The sequence below is a fragment of the Pipistrellus kuhlii genome, unplaced genomic scaffold, assembly GCF_014108245.1.
Source record: "Pipistrellus kuhlii isolate mPipKuh1 unplaced genomic scaffold, mPipKuh1.p scaffold_m20_p_15, whole genome shotgun sequence".
NCBI lineage: Eukaryota > Metazoa > Chordata > Mammalia > Chiroptera > Vespertilionidae > Pipistrellus > Pipistrellus kuhlii.
In genome coordinates, this window is record NW_023425460.1 from 17,734,374 (window position 1) to 17,755,545 (window position 21,172).

General features: G+C 36.4%; 1 protein-coding gene across 25 annotated transcripts in view; it reads left to right on the forward strand.

Moving 5' to 3' along the window:
- The window catches only part of ANK3 (ankyrin 3), a 560,461-nt gene that overhangs the window by 356,276 nt on the left and 183,013 nt on the right, over nucleotides 1-21,172 (forward strand). For all 25 annotated transcript variants that reach the window (XM_045581850.1, XM_045581851.1, XM_045581847.1 and 22 more), the window contains 4 exons: nucleotides 13,105-13,206; nucleotides 13,596-13,694; nucleotides 13,878-13,976; nucleotides 20,315-20,413. In XM_045581850.1, coding sequence (XP_045437806.1) covers nucleotides 13,105-13,206; nucleotides 13,596-13,694; nucleotides 13,878-13,976; nucleotides 20,315-20,413 — 399 coding nt within the window. The remainder of the gene's footprint in view (nucleotides 1-13,104; nucleotides 13,207-13,595; nucleotides 13,695-13,877; nucleotides 13,977-20,314; nucleotides 20,414-21,172) is intronic.

A 21,172-nucleotide genomic window follows, 5' to 3' on the forward strand; every position in this document is an offset into this window, starting at 1 on the left:
ACCAACATCAACTGCTATCTATTTAATGCAGTCTCCAATTGCATTCTTGTTTTACCTCAACAGGGAAAATAATTTCCTAAAACAAAGGAAGTTAAAAGGACTTTCTCTTCCTCATATTAATATTTCATTTTTAGAGATTAAGATAGAAAACATAGAAAATTCTCCAGGGATGTTATATGCTCTGAATTGCTGAGTACTTACACTACTACAAATAGACTTGTTTTTACCAAAGCAACGTACGGCATTTCCTTTGTGCTTCTTTGTCCCAAGAGGTAACCAGAAACTTGCCCAAACACAGCAAAGGTTTCAAACAGGCCTGGTCATGAATACACCTGCAAAACATACTTCTCAGAAATAATTTCATCTGTGACTGGTTTTCCAGGCTTATTTATTTTGATTTTTTTACCTTTCAGAATAATCAAAGATTATTGTTTTACAAAATGTAAGCTTAATGTGTCCCTATTGTATCAATTCACTCTCCTGCAAGACAACTTACTGTGTCCTAAAATTCCTTGAACAGAATAAACTAGAAGAGTTCATTTTGTTTTCATTTAAGTGTCAAAAATATTTTTGGATAAAGAGCTACACCTCTTTCTACATCTTGTTAAGTAGACTGGCTACAATAGAACTTTTTAGGAATGCTTTCTCATTTTTGCTCACTTGGGAAAGACACTATTTACCATTGCCATTCACATCGCACAGTGCTATGAAGCTTCTCAGGGAAGGAGGGAACTCACCTGTCATTTAGTCTATCTAATTCTATCTGAAGTCTATTGAATTTTTCAATTCCTAACACCATTTATAGCATTCTGCCAAACACATAATAGTGTTAGGACATGATCTGTGAAGCACACTGAGATACTGCACAAGTTCTATAGCATGAGGAAAATTTTTGAAACAAAGCTTTTAAGTCCAAATGGTTTGCAATTCTGCCCCATGCTAGGACAAATCAGGACCTGATGTTGTTAAGACATGCATAGCTCTCCTCCAGATCTATAAGAAAGGCAGCGAAACAGGCTCTTCAAATTTTTCCTTGATGTTCTTAGAAGATCTCAGACAAACTCAAGTCAATCCTTTTTGTAGATGAACAGAATCAACTTTTCGTTGAAGAAATACTGGAAATACCCACCCAAGCAACACCAACGCCCAACAGGCACTTTTCAGCTTTCCTATGGGAAACTGCACTGTATTTATTTTTATTTCTAATCTCCAGAAGAATGTTCAGGGGCCTGAAATCTGGGTGAAAAAAAAGAGCTTGCAAGGAGCCTGGATTCTGGATCTTCCTTTTGATGAGAACCAGATCCAGTAGGCAGGCTTGATGAGGATGGGTTTTATCGGCATAGCAAAGCAGATCTCTTTAAAACACTGCCTTTGTAAAAACAAAAGCCTGTCGGCAACTGTGTTTATTTGTATAACCAATTCCCACTCCCCTCGACTTAAAGATAAAGATGGGAGTACTGTTTGCCTTTCAGTTGCAGAGGGGCCACGGAGCACAGACACCGTGCCGGTTTGAAACGTGCAGCAACAGAGCAGAGGCCTTTCTGGCAAAGGGCCCAGTGTCAAGATGCTAACGTGCTTAATATGTGTTAGGGGGCAGTGACCTCATTTTCAGGGATGAAGTGAGGTTCCTTCCAAGCAAAATCCCAGCAAACAAAGACAGCCTTGTAGTAATGGGGAGGAATCTGTGGAGGCAGCCCCTTGAACGTGAGTGCCTTTGATAGTGGTGAGTACAGATATGATAGCCTTGAGACTTCTTGCTGGTTGAGCCCCTAACACTCTGTACTCTAACTGCTTTATGAATGGAAAATGTTGGTTGATTCCCAATAACTGGGTAGCCATTCAATAAAAATAAATAAATAAATAAATAAATAAATAAATAAATAAATAAAAATACTAAAACCTTAAAAACCCAAGGTTTTCCTAACTAAAAGGGTCGAGTTTTTTTCAAGCACCTGCCATGCAAAAGACACACACAAAATTCCTCCTTAAAAAAATAAAAATAAAAATCTCTATGCACATACCCCTACCACATACCTCAGAAGGGTCTATTTGCTAACAAAGACGTAATACCCCCTTGGATGGGAGTGGTGGGGAGCAGCCTCCTTAAGATCTGAGGGTTTTATTGACAGGAGGCACATTGTTGCATGAATGTCACAGTTGTTTTGAGTTTTGCGCAGTTGGTCACATTCTTTTCAAATTGGTCAGAAATTACATCACTGTTCAAGATAGCTATAAAATATCTGCATGTAGTATCTTATTCTAAAGTATCTGGTGACTTTGGGCCTATCTAAAAGGATGTGTCCCAGAGTACAGGAGTGATTCTGCTGTAGTTTAGTAGTTGGGGGGGGGGGGGGGGAGAAGAGGAAGGGGGGAGACACAAAACAATTTATTGTCACAGGCTCTCTCAAATTAGTTGACTTTTTTTTTTTCATTGAAAGTTAATTTTATTCCAAATAAACAAATCAGTCTTGGATTTGGAGAAGTTCTGCAGAGTGGCTCTATTTATATTTGAAAACTAGGTAATTGGAATTGAAATCACTAATTAAGGGTCAATGCCATGGAGGACTTAAGGGTGTTCATAAGCAGGCCTCATACTGTGTCAGTCCTCTTCCTGATAGAAAATAATTTACAAATCTGCATTACTTTAGTCACCAAAGGTTAATGGTTAAATGTTACCAAGGAAAACCTCACATCTTTGCTTTCTGGCTATACGCATTTGCTTAACAGGCAGGTGCTGGGTGTGGTGGTATTGAAGAATAAGAGAAAGTGGGGACAGACAAATATGAAAGCCAAAACTTTAAGTCTGGAATTTACAACCATTGACCTACAGATCTTTTTGTCTCCATTTCCTCCCATATTCTAATCTGCCATCAATTAATTGGGCTAAAATATAGATGCAATGATGTTCTTCTGTTCCTCAAAATCCTTCCCTGTCTCCTGTTATCTTTATGGTGAAGTTAAATCATATTTACCTGTCATTCCAAACCTGTGAACCTCTCCTTTACTATTGCCCCCAGGTGACATTCCTCCTTGTAAGTAGAGATTGTCTATTCATCATTCCTCAAGTCTTTTCAACATCTTCACCCACTTTCCTACTAAGTCCCCTTACAGTCCTACCTCCTCCTCTTAGCTGTCTTCTTAGCTACATCCAGAATGCAGACCTGGCTTTTCCCAAATGACCTACACAGAGTCTTCTAACTTCCATTGGTTTCTCTAGTATTAATTCTAATGTCACCTGCTAATACCAGGCTGCACAGCTAGGTTATAAAATCACTAAAAGCAGTGACTATGTACTCACGATAGAGGCCAAGTAGTCATGCCTGCTTCACTGCTACATACTAAACTCTTATTGAATTAGGAACCCTTAATCTTGGTGATGGAATAAATATATAAAATCCACTTTGAAGATCTGTTTTAATTGAATCATTAGAAAAGATGTGTCATTTATTACATCAAGACTCAGATTGTGATTTCACTTTCAGCACAACCTCATTGTGGAGTTCAGAATGTGGATTTAAGTGAGCATGTCCACTGTGAGGTCAGAAAATTGGTGTTCTTCCTGGGCCATATTTTCTGATATGTGGCCAGAAACTAGGCAGTGTGGTCTGTTTGATGCTTCTGGACATTTTTAGTGGAAGAAACTTTATTAGAGCCATCTCAGAATCTTCTTGAAAACATGGTTATAGGAGCTTTTATGTAGCAAAATTTATTATCAGTAGTTCTTTGGTTACATTTTGAAATGGTTAACAGCCCTGGCCAGTGTGGCTTAGTTGATTGAGCACTGTCTCATGCACCAAAAAGGTCAAAGGTTCGATTCCCACTCAGGGCACATGTCTAAAGGTGGGCTGTAAAGATAAGCCTTGTCTCTGAGCAGGAGTCCACTGACAGGAGTTCATGTTGTCCTTCCAACACCAGTGCTGCTGCTGAGAGTCCCAATTTCAGTATCCTCGAAGGAAAGCTAAAAATTAAATCTGAAATAATCTGAGTATAAAATCTTTGATTTTTATTTTCATTCCTTGAAGTCATCTCTTTCATATCTGGTTCAGCAGCATTCTGATCATTCTTTCCAAGTAATTTAATTTCATTCTGACAAAAATACTCTTTCTCTGTGTACTATTTCATAGTGTAAATAATACCACTTCAATTGCATAATTCCAACAGTCAGAACTGCCATAAACATGTTAGAGAAACACACAATTGACTTGTCACAGTGCCAGTGGGTGTAGGAAACCAATAGAAAGGTTGTATGAGTTTGGGCATCAGTCCTGTTAGATAAAAGGTATGGTGAATGAGGGAGGTTGGTTAAAAGAAAAGTTATCCTACTCCTGGGATGTGATATCATATAGCCCTGAATTCAAATTCTGGTTCTAACACTATCTGTGAGAGATTATGTATCTTCTTGAGCTTTTATTTTGTCTTTCAAAGCACAACTACCAAATGTTGAGGATCTATAATAAAAGTATAATATGCTAATTAGACCGGACAACCTAACGACCTTCTGGACAACCTTCTGGATGGAGCTGGGGCTTCAAGGGTCAAGGCAAGCCACCATGGCTGGAAGGGCTCAGCCTCTTGCACGAATTTCATGCATTAGACCTCTAATTATTAAATAAGTTCATATGCTCACAGCACTTACAGAGTGCTTGCCTATCTGATGACACTAAATAGATGTTGCTACCTTTTCTTTCCTTCTTTACTCAACAGATTCTGGAACAGTTTGCCAAGAAAAGCAACAACTTTAGATTGTTCACAAAAAACAATTTCCAATCAATTGCGTGCACTTGGCAAAGTCCAAAAGTGGTAAGGGTTCAGAGCAGAGCTCATGCTAAAGCCATGAGTTCTAATCCGGCTCTGCCAATTTCTAGAGGAATTTTCTACAGCAAGTTACCTAACCATACTCTTCTAACCTGTACAATGTAGATGACAATTGCACAGACTTGTGAGAATGGCTGTGTTGCAATCTGTGGAAAATGCCTCCCATATTTATTACAAGTGCCCAATGATTGTGTCAGGATACTTAAATGCCTGTGGTTCTTTACACACAACAGAATACAGACCTTACATGCATATTTTTTCTGTCCGTTATTGTAAAACAAAACTTTGTTCCATAGGTGATCCCAGCTGTATGCCCAGAGTGAGTTGAGAAATCAGAATAAACTCAGACCCACTCTTTTATCTTCTCCTGAAGTTTGGAAGAAGAGCTCCTAATTCTGTCACTAGACTCTTTCTTCCTCTAATGAAATGGAGAGAGAGCAAGAGACTGGAGAAGATACAAAGCAAACTTTTATGTTCCCAATTAAGTTGATGTGGGTTTTTGCTCCTTGAGGGACAGTTAAGAGTATTGGACTATGCATTGGAGATCAGCATTTCTTTCATTCAGCACTTAACTGAGAATTTGTTATGCAAAAATAAGCTCTGACCAGAGCAAGGACCTATCCTAAAAGAGACTACAGTCCAATCTTGATGAGATAGCTGGCATCTAAGCTGGACAGACCAAGTGCTATAGGAGTTTGGAGAGAAAAGGGGTCATATCCAGTGTTTATCAGGGAAAATAACAAAGATGGAGTAACATTTGAGCTGGACCTAGGATTTAATGGGGTGACTCTTTTGGGGGGTGATGGGGAGCAAGTAGTGGTAGTGAGCGTTACTATCAAAAAGGTGTCCTTAAAGAAATTTTAGGTAAAAAAAAAAAAAAAAAAAAAAAAAAAAAAAAGTGTCCTACATAGACCAGGCGTTGTGGGGGCTTGCCTGGGGTGGGAAAGGCTGAGGGTGTGTCAATTGGAGAAAAAAGGAGACATATGTAAAACTTTAGACAATAAAAGTAAATAAAAAGAAAGAGGGAGAGAGAGGGGGGAGAGGAGAGAGAGAGGAGAGAGAGAGAGAGGTGAAGTCACAGTGCCAGGAAGTGATGGGACCTGTGGAGAAATAATAAGCCCTGGATGAATAATTTAAGCCTTTAAGATCAGCATTCATGTTTTCAGTACAGGCTGGAAGTGTTTATTTGGAGTAGGTCTTAAAGGGCCTCAGAGGCTATACCATAGCAGAGATTGAATACTGTGGTTTAAAAGCAGAAACATTTTTACAAATGAAGCATGTCATCAAATGTCAATATTTAAACGTGTAAAAGTAGATCTACTTGAGATGGAAGTGATGCTAGTCATATGGGGCTCTGTTTACTAGGTCTGACTTTTTTTTTTAGTCAGTCTTTTAATCTTAGTATTTTGTTAGTTAATCCTTACTTGAGGATATATTTTTCCATTGATTTTTCTTTTTTTCTTTTTTCTTTTTTTTTCAGAGAGAGTGAAAGGGAGGGCATTAGAGGGTGAGGAGAGAGAGATCAATTGAGAGAGACACATTGGTTACCTTCCACACACACCCTCAGGGCCAGGATCAACCTGCAACCCAGGTACATGCCCTTGCTCAGGAATCAAACCTGCAACCCTTTGGGTTAGGGCTGATCTTTATACTTTTTAATCCTAATGTTCACAGAGCCACTGGTATTGAGGAAAGAACTGGACTTGTTGGTAAGAAGTTATGAGTTTCAACCCTTGCTGCTAACTTATTAGCTGTGTGACTTTGGGTAAGCCACTTTACATTTATGAAACTATTTTTGCATCTGTAATGAAGGCTCCCATCTTGATAATGCATATATAACAATATTTTATAAATGCAATCTCTATTAACATATAGACTATAGATTAGACTTAGACATAGATTAGATATAGATACATAGCTTAGTGTGATCTCTGATCTTTATTAGGTGGTACTCACTAAATTGCAACTATCATCCTATCATCCTTGTCATGATTTTTTCTCTCAACCCTCAGTGGCTCCTCATGAGCTCCTCAGTGGTGTTGATTGTTTCTGGAATAATCATCTAGGAACAGTGTGCTAACTAAAACTTCCTGAAGGTTTTTGGAATGATCTGGGCATCACATGGCTAAGATCTGAACTGGGCAAGTAGTAGGGTGAATTAAAAAAAAAAAAAAGTATATTTCCAGCAAGAACCAGTTTTACTTAGCTGCATAGACTTAGGACACTGGAGACAAAACCTAGAATATACCCAGAGTGGACAGTTTAATAAGAGACACCCCCTTCCCCACATTAAGCTGGGCCCCAAAGATCATACCTAGATTCTAATGTAAGGTTGAACAGGACATAAACCCACCATGGAGAAGAATATAGCAAAAACTTGCCAGTCTCAATTTATCAGCAGATAAAAGAGAAACAATTCTTCCGAGTACTTATAACTACAAAGAATCCCTCATATCTACCCCAGTTTGAAATCTAAATGTATCTGTGTACTCTTAAAACCCCCAAACCCTCAAGGCAAGCATTTTTTTTCAAATAATCTTGGGTTTATATTATACTACCTCTAGGCAACTGGCACAAAAGCAGTCATAAATTTTTTTGGAGTATGGCAATGTTAACCCATGCCTGGAAGTATTCCCAAAGATTAATTGCTAAGGAATATGAGCTCACAATCAATAATCTCAAACCATAGAAAGAGTAACTTGGTGCAATCACTTTGAAAAAAAAAAATGTTGTCATTAACTAATAATAGCTGAATAAGTCCATACTCAATGACCCAGAATTTAAGGTCCTATTTTTAAAAAGTGTTTCCTATGTGCGCCAGGAGTAGTATCCAGAATGTTGATGGCTGCATGGTTGACAGCAGATCCACACTGGAAACAACACAAACATCCATCCACTCTACAGAGATAAATAGATTGCATTATTCACATGATGAAATCTTCTGCAAGCAGCAATGATAAATTGACTATCATTACACATGTCATCATGGATGATGCTCAGAAACACAGTATTAGACAAAACAAACATGTCACAGAACAATCCATAATGTATGTTTCTACTTATATAGAGTGCTAAGACCATCAACTATGTAATATTTAGCTTAGGGCTGTATACACAGATGTTAAAACTATAAAGGCCTGAGTGATTAACTAGAACAGAGGATGTCTTTGGTGAAACAGTCAAGGAAAGGCTCAGTGGGTGTCTACAAAGCTACTTTAACTTTCATTCTTGAGCTGACGGATGGGTATGTGGGTATTCCTCTTATGATTCTTCTTTAAACTTTTCATATATGTTTTATCTACTCTTTTGTATGTATGATAAATGTCTTTTAAAAGGAGAATGGAGACTATAAATGCTCCAGAGACAGATATTTTATAGGATGCTTACATATAACTTCTGGAAGAGAATTTGAGGAGGGAAAAATGAAGGAAATAATAACCAAAGATTCACAACAAAGTTATAATCCTTAGTATCTAAAAAATAATCTTGGGACCTTTAAATCAAAATAAGGAAATCAAGAGAATACAGTATTCAAATCTCTGTTGTTAATACTTAGTTTCAGTGCCAGATACTTCATATGTTCTCCTTTAACATTTGTTTTTGCTGTTGCAGTGGGTGAATTGTGAGACATGAAAGAGGAAAATTTTTAGGATACAAATGGGCAAAACATAGATACAGAAGGATGGGTTTAGAATGGTAGAAGTCATGAAAGTAATGAAGTCAATTTGGGAATGAGGGCAAAAAGAAAAGAAATGTGAGTACTGAAAACTGGAAAAGGTCCATTTTCCAGTGATGGGCCGAGACAGTACAGGAAACAAAAAAAGGAGTGAACAAGAGACAATAAGAGCTAAAGGGAAGATTTTTAAGAATGGGAAAGTGATTGGTGCTATAAAGTTGTTCAACATTAGAAGAGGACAGAATTAAAATTAAAGAATACCATGTAGTGATTGACATCAACTGGTCACTGGTGATTTTGTAAGGAGAGACTTTATTGACCAGCAAGAGAAGCCATTTGGCTAAAGACTCAAGAATGAAGTACTGTTAAAGGTATAGAAGCACTTAGCCTAAACCAGTTCTTCAAACTCTTTGATATTTACAAATAATTTAAAAATAAAATAATAATTTATTGCACTTAATAGGGGTGCTAGGTAGAAAGGTGAAATGAATTTTTTTTTTTTTTTTTAAGAAACACCCGAGTATGTTGGTAGGCACAGTATAGGACACCAGCAGAGAAAAGGAACCTGAGGCTTATAGGAAGGTGAGATAAAGGAGAAAGATTAGAGGATTGGTGGATCATATATCATTGGGCGATTGAGATTGTCCTTGAAGGTTTAGAAGCAATGAAACAGAGTTCCATTATCCAACTGTCTAAGCTGCATTTTTTCTGGAAATTCTCTGTTAGCCTGGTTTTAAAGCCTTGACATGAATTCAGTTAAGGCAGTGTTTCCCAAAGTGTGGTACGCGTACCCCCGGGGGTACGGGAAGAGTTTGGTGGGGATATGCACTGCACCGTGCTTAGCTGTGCCTAATTCTACGTTCTCATGAGTACAAGGGGTACTCAGCGTTACAAAAATTATAGAAGGGGTACACATATGTCAAAAGTTTGGGAAACACTGAGTTAAGGAATTGTGGTCTACAGCGAACATACCTAAAAGTACCTACATATTTAATTCAGTGGTTGGGTGAATGGATGGGTGGATGAGCTGATCAATGAAAAATGAATGAATGAATAAACTAAGAATTATTGATCATACATTATAAATCAATATTTATTAATCCCTTTCCTAAAACAGTGGTTAACAGCTCGAACTTGGGACCATCTGTGTTAATGTTCCAGGGAAAGTCCTTTATCCTTGCTAAAGCTCAAGTCTCCTTATCTATAAAACAGAGCTAGGAATAGTACCTACTTGTACTATAATAGTTTCTTTGGATGGCCATTACAAACTACCACAAACTAGGTAGCTTCAAATGGAAATTAATTCTTTCCAGAGTTCAAACTCGAGGTGTCGGCATGCCACACTCCCTCCAGGGGCTCTAGGGAGAATTCTCCTTTGCTTCTTCCAGTTTCTGGTGCCTCCATGTCTTGTGGCAACATAACTAATCTCTCCTCCATCTTTACATGGTCTTTCTATCTGTCTGTGTGCCGTCTCATCTTCTTCTTTAACTGAGACATAATTGACATGTAACATTATGTCAGTTTCAGATGTACAACATAATTATTCAGCATTTGTATATCTTATCCTCCTCTCTTAAGGACATCTATTATTGGTTTTAGGGCCCATTCTAATCCAATATAACCTCATCTTAACTAATTATTTCTACAAAAATCCTATTTCCAAATAAGGTCACATTCTGAGGTTCCAAATGGACATGAATTCGGGGGGACACTACTCAATATACTATTTAATACTTCATAGAAATATTATAAGAACTAAGTTAACATAAGGATATACAAGGATATTAGTATTTACTTAATCTGCATTAAGTTATAAGTATTTGTAATAGTATATAGCATATATTCAGAGGTTTGGAATATAGTTCTTACTAAGGTTGACACTCAAGAAATGCTTATTCTTTCCAATCACTATTTTCTGTGCATAATATCAATATTCTAGTACAGATAGAAATGTTGAATTATTATATTAATTCATAATAATGCTTACCTCTCTCCTTGAAACTATTTCCTTGAAAAGCATACATAGCTCATATTTCTTTCCTGTCTAGTAAAATGACTAAGTAGCTAATATATTAAATAATGACAGAGGACACTTTAATTTTTCCAAATTCTTATTTCAGATTTTGATCATTCAGGGGGGGGAAAATGCTGACTTAGCCTGCTTGTATTCATTTTCTGCCAACTGTCCTTAGGCGGTGACCTTCTCTATGACTTTCCACATAGCAGTGCTAACCCTCTCATGAGACCTAATTTCCTTCCATAATAATTTGTCTACAACTGACTTTAAAAAGGCATTGTTTTGTTGTTTTGATAGAATGCTCCAGATTAAAAACAGACTGTAACTTCAGGAGAGGAGTTATTTGATGAAAGGACAGCTTGAAGATGCAGAAAATTGATGTGGAGCCTAATACAGTTTTTTTTAACATAAGGAAATAAAAATATATAGACATTACAAGCAGAATATGGGGGAGGGGGGCATGTTTACTCTTCCATTTAAGCAACACAATTTGGGAAAGTGTAAAACAGTCAGATGAAGGCTAGTGAGTCTTTATTTGTGCCACGTCTGTTTTGTTCACAGCCACACAGGCAGATGTTGGCCCAACTAGCACATTGTCAGTACTCAGATATTTGTGGAAGGATCATGTGACGGCAGTACTCGCAGGTGGTTGGGAGAAAAGGAGAAAACTTCTGGTTATTTTTCTGTGGCATTATTAACTTTGTTTTCCAAGTGGTTCATTTTCTCCAAATCGGATTTTATTACCCTCTTCTGGCTTTATCTTTTCCACCTTCTTTCTCCCCCAGTAATTTGAAGTATAAAGTGCCCTATTGTTATGTATTGGTGTGTTAAGCATGACTGTATGTAACAGAGGTTTGAGAAGAGTGAAAGTGAAGAAAATAAAATTTCTCCTTTTTCTTCATTCTAATATTCTCAGGTGAAAAATTAGCTACTTCTGAGAATTATTTGATTCCAGGGTTGTAGGGTGAAATAGATATAGTGAGGGCATTGACCAAAGAATTTTTTTAAATACACTTTTTATTGATTTCAGAGAGGAAGGGAGAAGGAGAGACAGATAGAAACATCAATGATAAGAGATAACCATTGATCAGCTGCCTCCTGCATGACCCCCCTGGGGATTGAGCCTGCAACCCAGGCAAGTGCCCTGACTGGAAATCGAACTGTGATCTCCTGGTTCATAGATTGATGCTCAATCACTGAGCAACACCAGCCAGGTTCACCCAGAGAATTCTTTATCTTTAGAGCAGGTGTTCTTACAGGTGCCTCCATGAACAGCCTTACAGTAGCCATCCTGAGTCTCATGAAATAGTGTGCACATTGTGTGTACATATGCACACTTGGTGTGTCTATGCAAATTTATTGGGTACATGCATGTGTGTGCCATTGTTGAAGAAAGGGGCTTTGTTGGTATCTTTTGTTATTCTCAAAAGGAGTTAACTCCAAATGGGTAGAGAACCACTAAATTAAGAAGGCTTGGTTTATATTGTTTATCTTTTGTTTTGCTTTAGAGTTTCAGGTGGGACAATTCTGAGAGTATTTGAGAGGAAAATGGACAGTGTATGAAATTGCCAAACCATTTCAGATTTTGGATAAGAGGTTTTCTTTGAATTATCAACCTCTTTTTGAATTTGTCTAGCTGCTGTCTTCATGTACTCAAAAGTGGGACTTCAGGCTGCTTCACCCCTAGTTGTTTTCTCTGGCAGCTGAAGTATCCAGGCAGACTGATTTATTTTGTTTCCAGAACGGCATCAGAGCCCTTCAGGGCAAATTCACTGATAAGTCCTTGAGCAGACACACAAAGAAGATGGTATTTTGTGGTACAATGAGCCACCCTTGCATAACTAGCTTATTGCTAACTGAACCTACAAACCAAACAAAACACTAATCTTCTCAAAGAGCAAACCTCTTTAAAGGCCATTTCATTTTTCTTTACATTTCTGGAAGCTTAGGTTTGTCCTTTGTCTGGGTTGAATCTCTGTCTTAACCCTCTGCTCTGAGTACATGATGTGCGTACTTGACTCAAATCCTAGTTTTATTTTATCAACAATACTTATATGTGTTTCCTGATACCCAGCTTAGTGCCTTAGTTACAATCTCTGGTATTCAGCTTTGTATCATAACAGATTGTCGATTTAAATAGCTGTTGCTGTTGTTAATAAAGCTTTCTCTATTGTTACAGGCAATATCTTATCTAATAAAATTGTTTCCACACAATTTACTTATTGATTCATTCATACACACACACACACACACACACACACACACACACACACACGTATAGGCACCTGTTATATGCTAGGGATGCTTCTAGTTGCAGGGGGAAACAGCAAGATGAATATTATACATGAAATCACTGCTTTCTGCTTGGTAAAAGGATGTGGCAATCAAGGTTGTCCAAAGATTTAAGCCTATTAGATGGTCTTGCCTTTAATATGTAAAAAATAAAACTGTGAAATCCAATAAAACAAAGCATGCCTGTAATTCAATTTAAAAATCTTTTTTTTTCCTTTTAGTTTGCACTATAAACTGAGTAGTTACAAACATGCATATTAGTTTCATTTTTTTTTAATTAAAATGTCTTTCTCTTTTGTTTTAGTCTGATGCCAATGCGAGTTACTTAAGAGCGGCTCGAGCGGGACACTTGGAAAAGGCCCTTGACTACATAAAAAACGGAGTTGACATCAACATCTGCAATCAGGTGAGTTGTGGCTATTGTTTATTTTTTAACTCGTTACATCTTTCATTAGATATTACCAAGACTTTCTCCCTTTTTTTTTTTTTTTTTTTTGCTGTTTTTCCCCCCCCTCTGTTAAATTTCACCAGCTTGAATTATCAAATCATTCTCTGCTTTGGTAGAGGAGTGCTCAGAAATTAGGTATGCATCCTTTAACAATTCCTAAAATGTAGTGAGTAGTGTTATTAGAACAGCCCACTTAATTTTCAAGTGCTTTTATTCCCAGTGCAGGTTAGTACACTGTACACACACAAGTGATTATTGGGGGGATGTTTTCCTCAGAGTTCCTAGTAGACTGTTGACTCCCCTATTTTCCAGCTGCTGAGTAAAGCTTTTCCCTTCCTTTTCATCAGAATGGGTTGAATGCACTCCATCTTGCCTCCAAAGAAGGCCACGTAGAAGTTGTTTCTGAACTGCTACACAGAGAAGCCAATGTAGATGCAGCTACAAAGGTTAGTATCACACACTTCATGCTTTTTATGTCACGTGCCAAATCCAATGAAGAGTTAACTCTCCTTAAGAATCAGAGCATGTTTCTCATGAAATACTTGTGAACTCTGTTCTCTTTGATCTTTTATGAACTGTCAAAACAAAGAAAGATGGAAGTGTTGATGTATCTTGCTTTCAACTTACAGAAAGGAAACACTGCATTGCATATAGCATCTTTGGCTGGGCAAGCAGAGGTAGTAAAGGTCTTGGTTACAAATGGAGCCAACGTCAATGCACAGTCTCAGGTAAGCCAACAAACTCTTTTGCAAAATGACTTTGTTATAAATGACAAATAATGTTCTTTGGTTCAGGTGCTTGATTGGTTCATAAGAGTACAATACTGATGAGCTACATTCAATGATTAATTACATATTGTAGAATTTTGAAATTCATACATATTCTTATGTGCAATGCATATGTGTGAGAGGTAGAAAATTTTAAAACTCATCCATCTATGTATGACTAGTAGATATAGACACTAATGTTTAAGGGATATCTTTAATGTACAGTCTTATTCTACTTCATGATGCTAGCTCAGGGCCTGTCTCAGTATTTATTAATCTACAGAGGAAATGGTGATGCCTGTAAATGAGGGCATGCTCTTAGACGTTCAAAATATATCAGTGCTTTATCTCATTGAAAAAGGAAAGACACTACTTAGTTCTTGTCTACTATAGTAAGATATCATTGTTAGTCCCTGAAACAGATTGTAAAGAAGAAAAAACAAGCAGAATAAACTAAAAGCCCCCAAACTTTAAAATTACTAGATTCTTTGTAATGGTTAGACACTAATAGTTCATTGAATAGGGCCTCTTATAAGTTCTCAGAATCTTGCATGAAATTCTCAGAACACCCATAGATTATCACTTGATAGACTTTGAGCCTAAAAGAAATTTACTGGTTAAAAATATGGGTCCTCATTTTCCAAATTGTTCACTAGTTGTGTCTCCAAGACATGAGCAATCATTGTAGTTCACAAATATTCACCAAGGACCTGACTATTTTTTAAGCTGGTCCCTACCTCAGACATTTCCTTCTAGTTGAATGCTGACATCGATCCTGGTTTGTCAATCTATGCCAGGGTGTACGATATTGAACAGATTGATTATAGAACAACATCGCAAGTTTTGCAAAAGGAGAGACAGGAGTTTATGAGGCCTGAGAGAGAGATGTTGAAGAATCGCTGGGTGTACAGCTAAGCTGTGAGTATGTGCCTTCCTGGCACTATTAGACCAGACAGTGTGTGAAGGATTAGGCTGATTTTCTGATAGGTGTTTCAAATGAGAATTTTATGAAAATGGAATGAAAATTATACAAAATAATTAGGCGAGGCTTTCGGTTCTCAAATACTTTTTGCAAACCAACTGTCTTCTTACTAATGCTGTGGGGGGCTGGAGGGAAGCAGAGTGAAAGATGTCAAGCCATCAGATAATTTTGTTGGAAATACCACACTTTTTATTTACAAAAATAATATTTTGTTTAGACTTTGTTCATTCTGTGACCTCATACACAAATGTAGTTATCAACTACATTTTGTTAAATCACACAAACTTGCTTTTGCAATTTCTAGTTTTATCTTTTAAGATAAAGTCTCAAACTTTTATATATATATATATATATTTTATTGATTTTTTACAGAGAGAAAGAGAGAGGGATAGAGAGTTAGAAACATCGATGAGAGAGAGTTATCGATCAGCTGCCTCTTGCACACCCCCTACTGGGGATGTGCCCGCAACCACGGTACATGCCCTTGCCCGGAATCGAACCCGGGACCTTTCAGTCCGCAGGCCGACGCTCTATCCACTGAGCCAAACCGGTCCCGGCAAGTCTCAAACTTTTTGTCATGTCCTTTTGATTTCCATTTTGAGTGCACCCGATTTCTCCCCTTTTTTTCAGTTCTGAGTATCTTTGGGTATCAGGAGCCTTCTCCTGTATTTTATGATTCCAGAGAATGGCAGTGGCTTCCCCCCTTGTTACTATGGCCATTGAGGTGATCGCTCTGATTCCGTTAACGATCAGTGTGGCGGAAAAGAAACTTCATGGTGCTTTCAACCACATGATGTGGCCTAACTCCATTCCGGTTGCCTCCGGTCAGACTCATCTCACCTAGTCCATACCACTTTGATTCCCTATGAGAGTTACTTGGAGTGATAATGCTTTTCCAGAAAGGAAAGTTATGATGGTTGAATATTGGTAAGCATTGTCATCTGAGAGAGATACAAACCGTCTGACTTTTAAAACTTTTTAAAAATGCCCTTATAACTTTTTACTGGGAAATTACTGATGGGAAGCTCCGAGATAGTGGAAAAACTCTAATCCATTCCATTTCATTTTTCCCCCTCCTAGGAAAGAAAAATAAGCCTCCTTCTTTTAAACATTGCACACATTCTTGACATTCTAGAGCAGCAGCTATAGTTTTAAACCTTCCTCTGCAACATCTGGGCGAAGCTGCAGGCAAAGTCAAGCTCTAACCAGATTTTATTTCAATTTGTACACATTCTCTGGTGATGATGAAGCAAAGGAGAACACAGGCTGTGAAATTCCTCGTTCCTTGCAGTTGTGTTTGGCATACATACCTGCTCCACAGTTCACAGGAGAGCATGTCTCCCTTCACTTGGACACCTGTCCCCATATGCCTTCTGAACTGCATTGTTTCGTGGACAGAATATGTAATGAGATGACCATGCATCAGAATGGAGTTTCCATGTAAATTCCTGGTAGCAACTTTTCAATAGGAACTCTTTAAAGAGCAAGCAGTAATGCGAGGAAACTCCATGTATGTGGCAACACATTAAAACATCACAGGAATATTAATATTCAAGAAAGACCATATTCCTGTCTAAGTGAAATTTTATCCTCAGGGCAATATTTAATAGCTAGTAGGAAATAATGCAAGGAGAGTCTCTGGCCTTCCTGAAATATAAGAATTTTTCTTACCTTGAAATAGAAACATTGGACAACATCAAGTTCTGATTTTATAAACTGAAGCTCTGTGGAGTAAGAATTTGTAGATATTATTTTACACTAATTCTTGTCATTGCCTTGACCATAGGTCTTAAGTTAATTAACTCTTTCTCCTATAACTTAACACCCTGAGAAAACAATCAGGCTGAATTGTGATTATAAAGCACTCTCCTATGATTTCGTCCTTAATACTCGGTAAAAAATTCAGCAACCATGTGAAACTGCCAGGTCAAATGGTATCCCTCACGCTTCTTTCCTTCTCTGTCTTTATTTTATACTATAAGATATCCAAAGAAGCAAAAAAATCTTATAAAGAAGCAAATAATATTTCAACTACCAAAGCATTCTAAATGGACAGGTTTTCATAAGTGGTGCCAACAAAAAAAGGCTCTTTCAATGAGCCAATCCCTCCTTGGACTTTAAGTATTTTTTAATATTTCCTATGATGGGGGAAATCAGGTCCTGATGAAGTGACACAATGGGTGTGGTCCAGATAAATCTCTGACCTTGGACCTTATAGCTCACCTCTATATGTAAATCAGTGCATATTGATCACCATGCCCTTAACACTTTAATTAAGAACTTAATGATATATAGGCTGGCCCTAGGAAACTGGGATGCTTAAGAAAATCTCATGGATGAAGTTTCAGCCCTTACTTAAATAACAGGAGGACTTTATTTTATTTTAGTGAGTACTAGGCAGCATGCCTCAGTACTACCCATAAAATTGTGTCTTCAGATTTCCATGCTTATAATATGATAATATCAGAATAAACATTCAGAGCAGAAGGTATTGAAGATTTTGGATAAAATCAGACATTAAAGGACATACTTGTTCAGTGATGAGCTGCTCTGCCTTTTGAGAATTGCCTCAATTATTGCTACAGAAGAGAAAAATGTAAAATTGGGCACCCATATGTTCCTTTTCAGCCGGCTCTTTCTTTTGGAAATTTCCTAAGTTAGGAAATTAATATAAAAACAGTGCTGTGCTTTTTTCTTAAGAGAAAATTGCTTTTTTTTTTTTTTTTTTTTTTTTTTTTAATCTGGCCATTCTCCCAATCTAGGTGCTGTTTCACAGAAAATCATTTCATATGTAGGTTGTCCAATGACGACTCATTGAAAACCTTGCCTTATGCCTCTTTGTGCTAGAGAGAAATGGTGATGTTTATTCATGGCTCCATTTTGCTCTGATTCTTGTCTACATCTTATTTCTGAGGAATTCCAGTTCTATACATTGCACTCTCCTACGCTGTAAAAAGGGCTGTGGTATGATTCAAAAGTTGAGCTTCTTAAGAATCACTCCTTGAGCTCCAGGTCTATAAGAATAACATCCCCTAAATCTCAGTGCCTGATTTTAGATTTTCTTCATGGGTCATAAAATTTTTAATTCTGGAAGCTAACCTTAGAACAGTAGGCGTACATTGACCTAGAAGCCAGATCAGTGTTTCTTAGGTAATTTTGAACTACAGCAGACTTCTGGCCTAACATTGAAAATCCATTGACATAGAATATGTAGTTGATATTTATGTCTGAGAGAATAACATCTATTTTGATTTTTTTTTTTCCCTTAAGAACTTTATTCCTAGCCCTGGCTGGTGTGGCTCAGTTGGTTGGGCATCATCCCATTCACCAAAATGTTGCCGGTTCAATTTCCGATAAAGTCATATGCCTGGTTTGAGGACTTGATTCCTAATTGGGGGCTTGTAGGAGGCAGCTGATTGATGTTCACTCTCACATTCATGTTTTTCTCTTACCCTCTTTTTCTCCTTGCCCCTTTCTCTGAAAATCAATAAAAATTTTTAAAAAACAACAACCAAAAACTCCTAAAATTGGTACCTTCCATCTGGAAATTTCAGTTGATGAGGAAAAATATGCAGTAGTTCACTTGAGCTATAAGAAGAATCCACATGGTTTTCAGCTAGTGTTTATTTTTTCCCCTTTCTTAATATTACAATATATTGTTAGTTTTTTTTCTTTTTCCTTGTGGTTTTGATTTTTTAAGAGATATTTAAATTAACCATGGATTAGATGATTTTTTATTTTGGTCAATTAAGAAAATGAAAAAATAAACAATATGATAATGGTAATCTTAATTACATTTTAGTTTTTCTAAGTAGTTCTGGGAAGTGTGGTAAAGATGAAACACATAGGCACATGCTCATATACACATATGCAGACATAGACACACAATGTGTAATAGTTACTCCAATAGTTCATGCTTAATGTTAATAAAACCTTTCATAACAGAACAAAGTAACATGAATCTTCAGTGGTGTTACTAGGTAGGTAATTTAAAGGGAAGAAGCTTGAATGCTCTGTCATATTCTATTGCTTCTAATTTTATGTCTCTAATCTTGAGCTTGACAACCAAATAACCCAGGTTGTTACAATTATGTGTAACAGCTTTTTAACTTCCTAGTTCTCAGCTTTAAGCCAAAAAAAAAAAGACCACCAGAGGTTAAATTATTGATAAGTAAGGTAATTATATAGCAATTGATATTTATGATGAGCCTAAACTTTCGTATCACAAAAATTTGAATAATATCTAATAATATTTTACTTAGAATTTATTTTTATTCTTTGAAAGTGCATAATGTATAAAATAAAATTTTCAGAGCATTCAGTTAAATAGGATTGCATTCTGAAAAAAATTTTCCAAAGAGAATTTATTATAGTTGGAAATATACACATTTTCCAAACTATAATAAAAATCTTGGAATAAGATTTTTAAATATTTCAGCATTTCATAGATGTGAAATGCATTGGAACAAACACATGCAAAATATTTTTAATACAAAGCTTTATATGTGTGGCAAACATTTATTTTCTTGAATCTAAGTTCTTTGGTTGTTGGGCACATTTCAGACAAACGTACACACACATACAGTGTGTGTGTGTGTGTGTGTGTGTATATATATATATATATATATATATATATATATGCATGTATATGTATAAATATATATGTATATGTGTATATATATATCCTGAACATTAAACTACTGTCTTTGTGAAAAATGAAAGGTAATAAACTTACAAAAATAGACTGCTTATCAAATTCCACTTTAAAATCTAATTTTATCCTTCTGCAAACTGGTATTCTCTCCTTTGCTCTAAGACTCCCCATCCATTGTAAGTGTGAAGCCATTTGAAATTAATATAAATTCTTTTCAAAGTAGAGACTATTTCAGAAGTTTACTTTTATGTAAAAGTATTATGTATTTTATTTAAAATAGATAATTCTCAGGAGGTACAATGGTCAAATGTATTTTTCATATCCTTTTGATATCTAGTAAGATTCTTTATTTGTGGTAGGCGCTCAATTAAGTGGTTAAATGAATGTACTTTCTAAAGTGGATATATTAATATGAATTAAACTATTAACTTCAAACTACTTTCAAACTATGAATTATGAAGTATAATTGTGAGTTATATTTATATTATAAATTCACTTACATTGTTGTGCTTAGGTGTTTTTAATATATATGTGAATGTCTTCCTTAAAGTGTTATTAAAATTATTATGTGTAAACAGTTTCTGAAACCTAAAATATTATCAGTTCAATAGAAAAATGGATTGGCTCTAGAAAGCTGCAAACATTTTGCTTTTTATTTTGCAGAATGGTTTCACCCCATTGTACATGGCAGCCCAGGAAAACCACCTGGAAGTCGTCAAGTTTCTTCTTGACAATGGTGCCAGCCAGAGCCTCGCCACAGAGGTGAGACCCGTGGGTTCTTTCTGTGCGGAAGTTTGCATGTTGATAGGACATTTTGTAACCCTGGAGTTGTAACATTTAACATTTATCTCACTGGTATTTTAATTGCAATTGTATAGTAGTGTGTGGGTTCAAACATTGTTATGAAATACATTAGAAGGTCTGTTTTTAATTTTTAAGAATTTTCTATTGTATAGATACCCTTTCTGCTCTTAAATGCTTACCCCTACCCTATAATTACCTGTTGCTTGTGGACACTTTTTTGTTATCATTTTGCTTCAAAGACAACCATTGATTTGAAACATTTTTGTGATAGAACTTAAGTTCTAAATCAGTTTTTTCCCCCAAGTTTAATTTAGCATAATATTTGAGTGTATAGATTTCTAAAGTCACCTACAATAGTTAGATTAAATTCATATTTTCAAACAACACTGTTACACATTTTTAAGTAATAAATAAAAGTGGTATTTTTTTTTAATCTTTGCAGTTCTGAATAGAAGAGTAATTTTAAAATAAAAAAGTTATTTAAGTTATTGGTTCTATCTTAGATAATACATTTTATTTTTAAACTAAGTTGGAGGGAAGATTGTAACGCTTTATGAAGTGTGTCACACAAATCTCTTGCTATTAATGAAGGAACCACATTTGGGTTTTCCGTATTTTTAACAAAATAATTAATTGGGACAGATGATGCAGGCTTATCTCTGTTGTAATACCACTGCCCTTATTTGTTCATATGTGTTTCCTGAATGGCACAGGCAA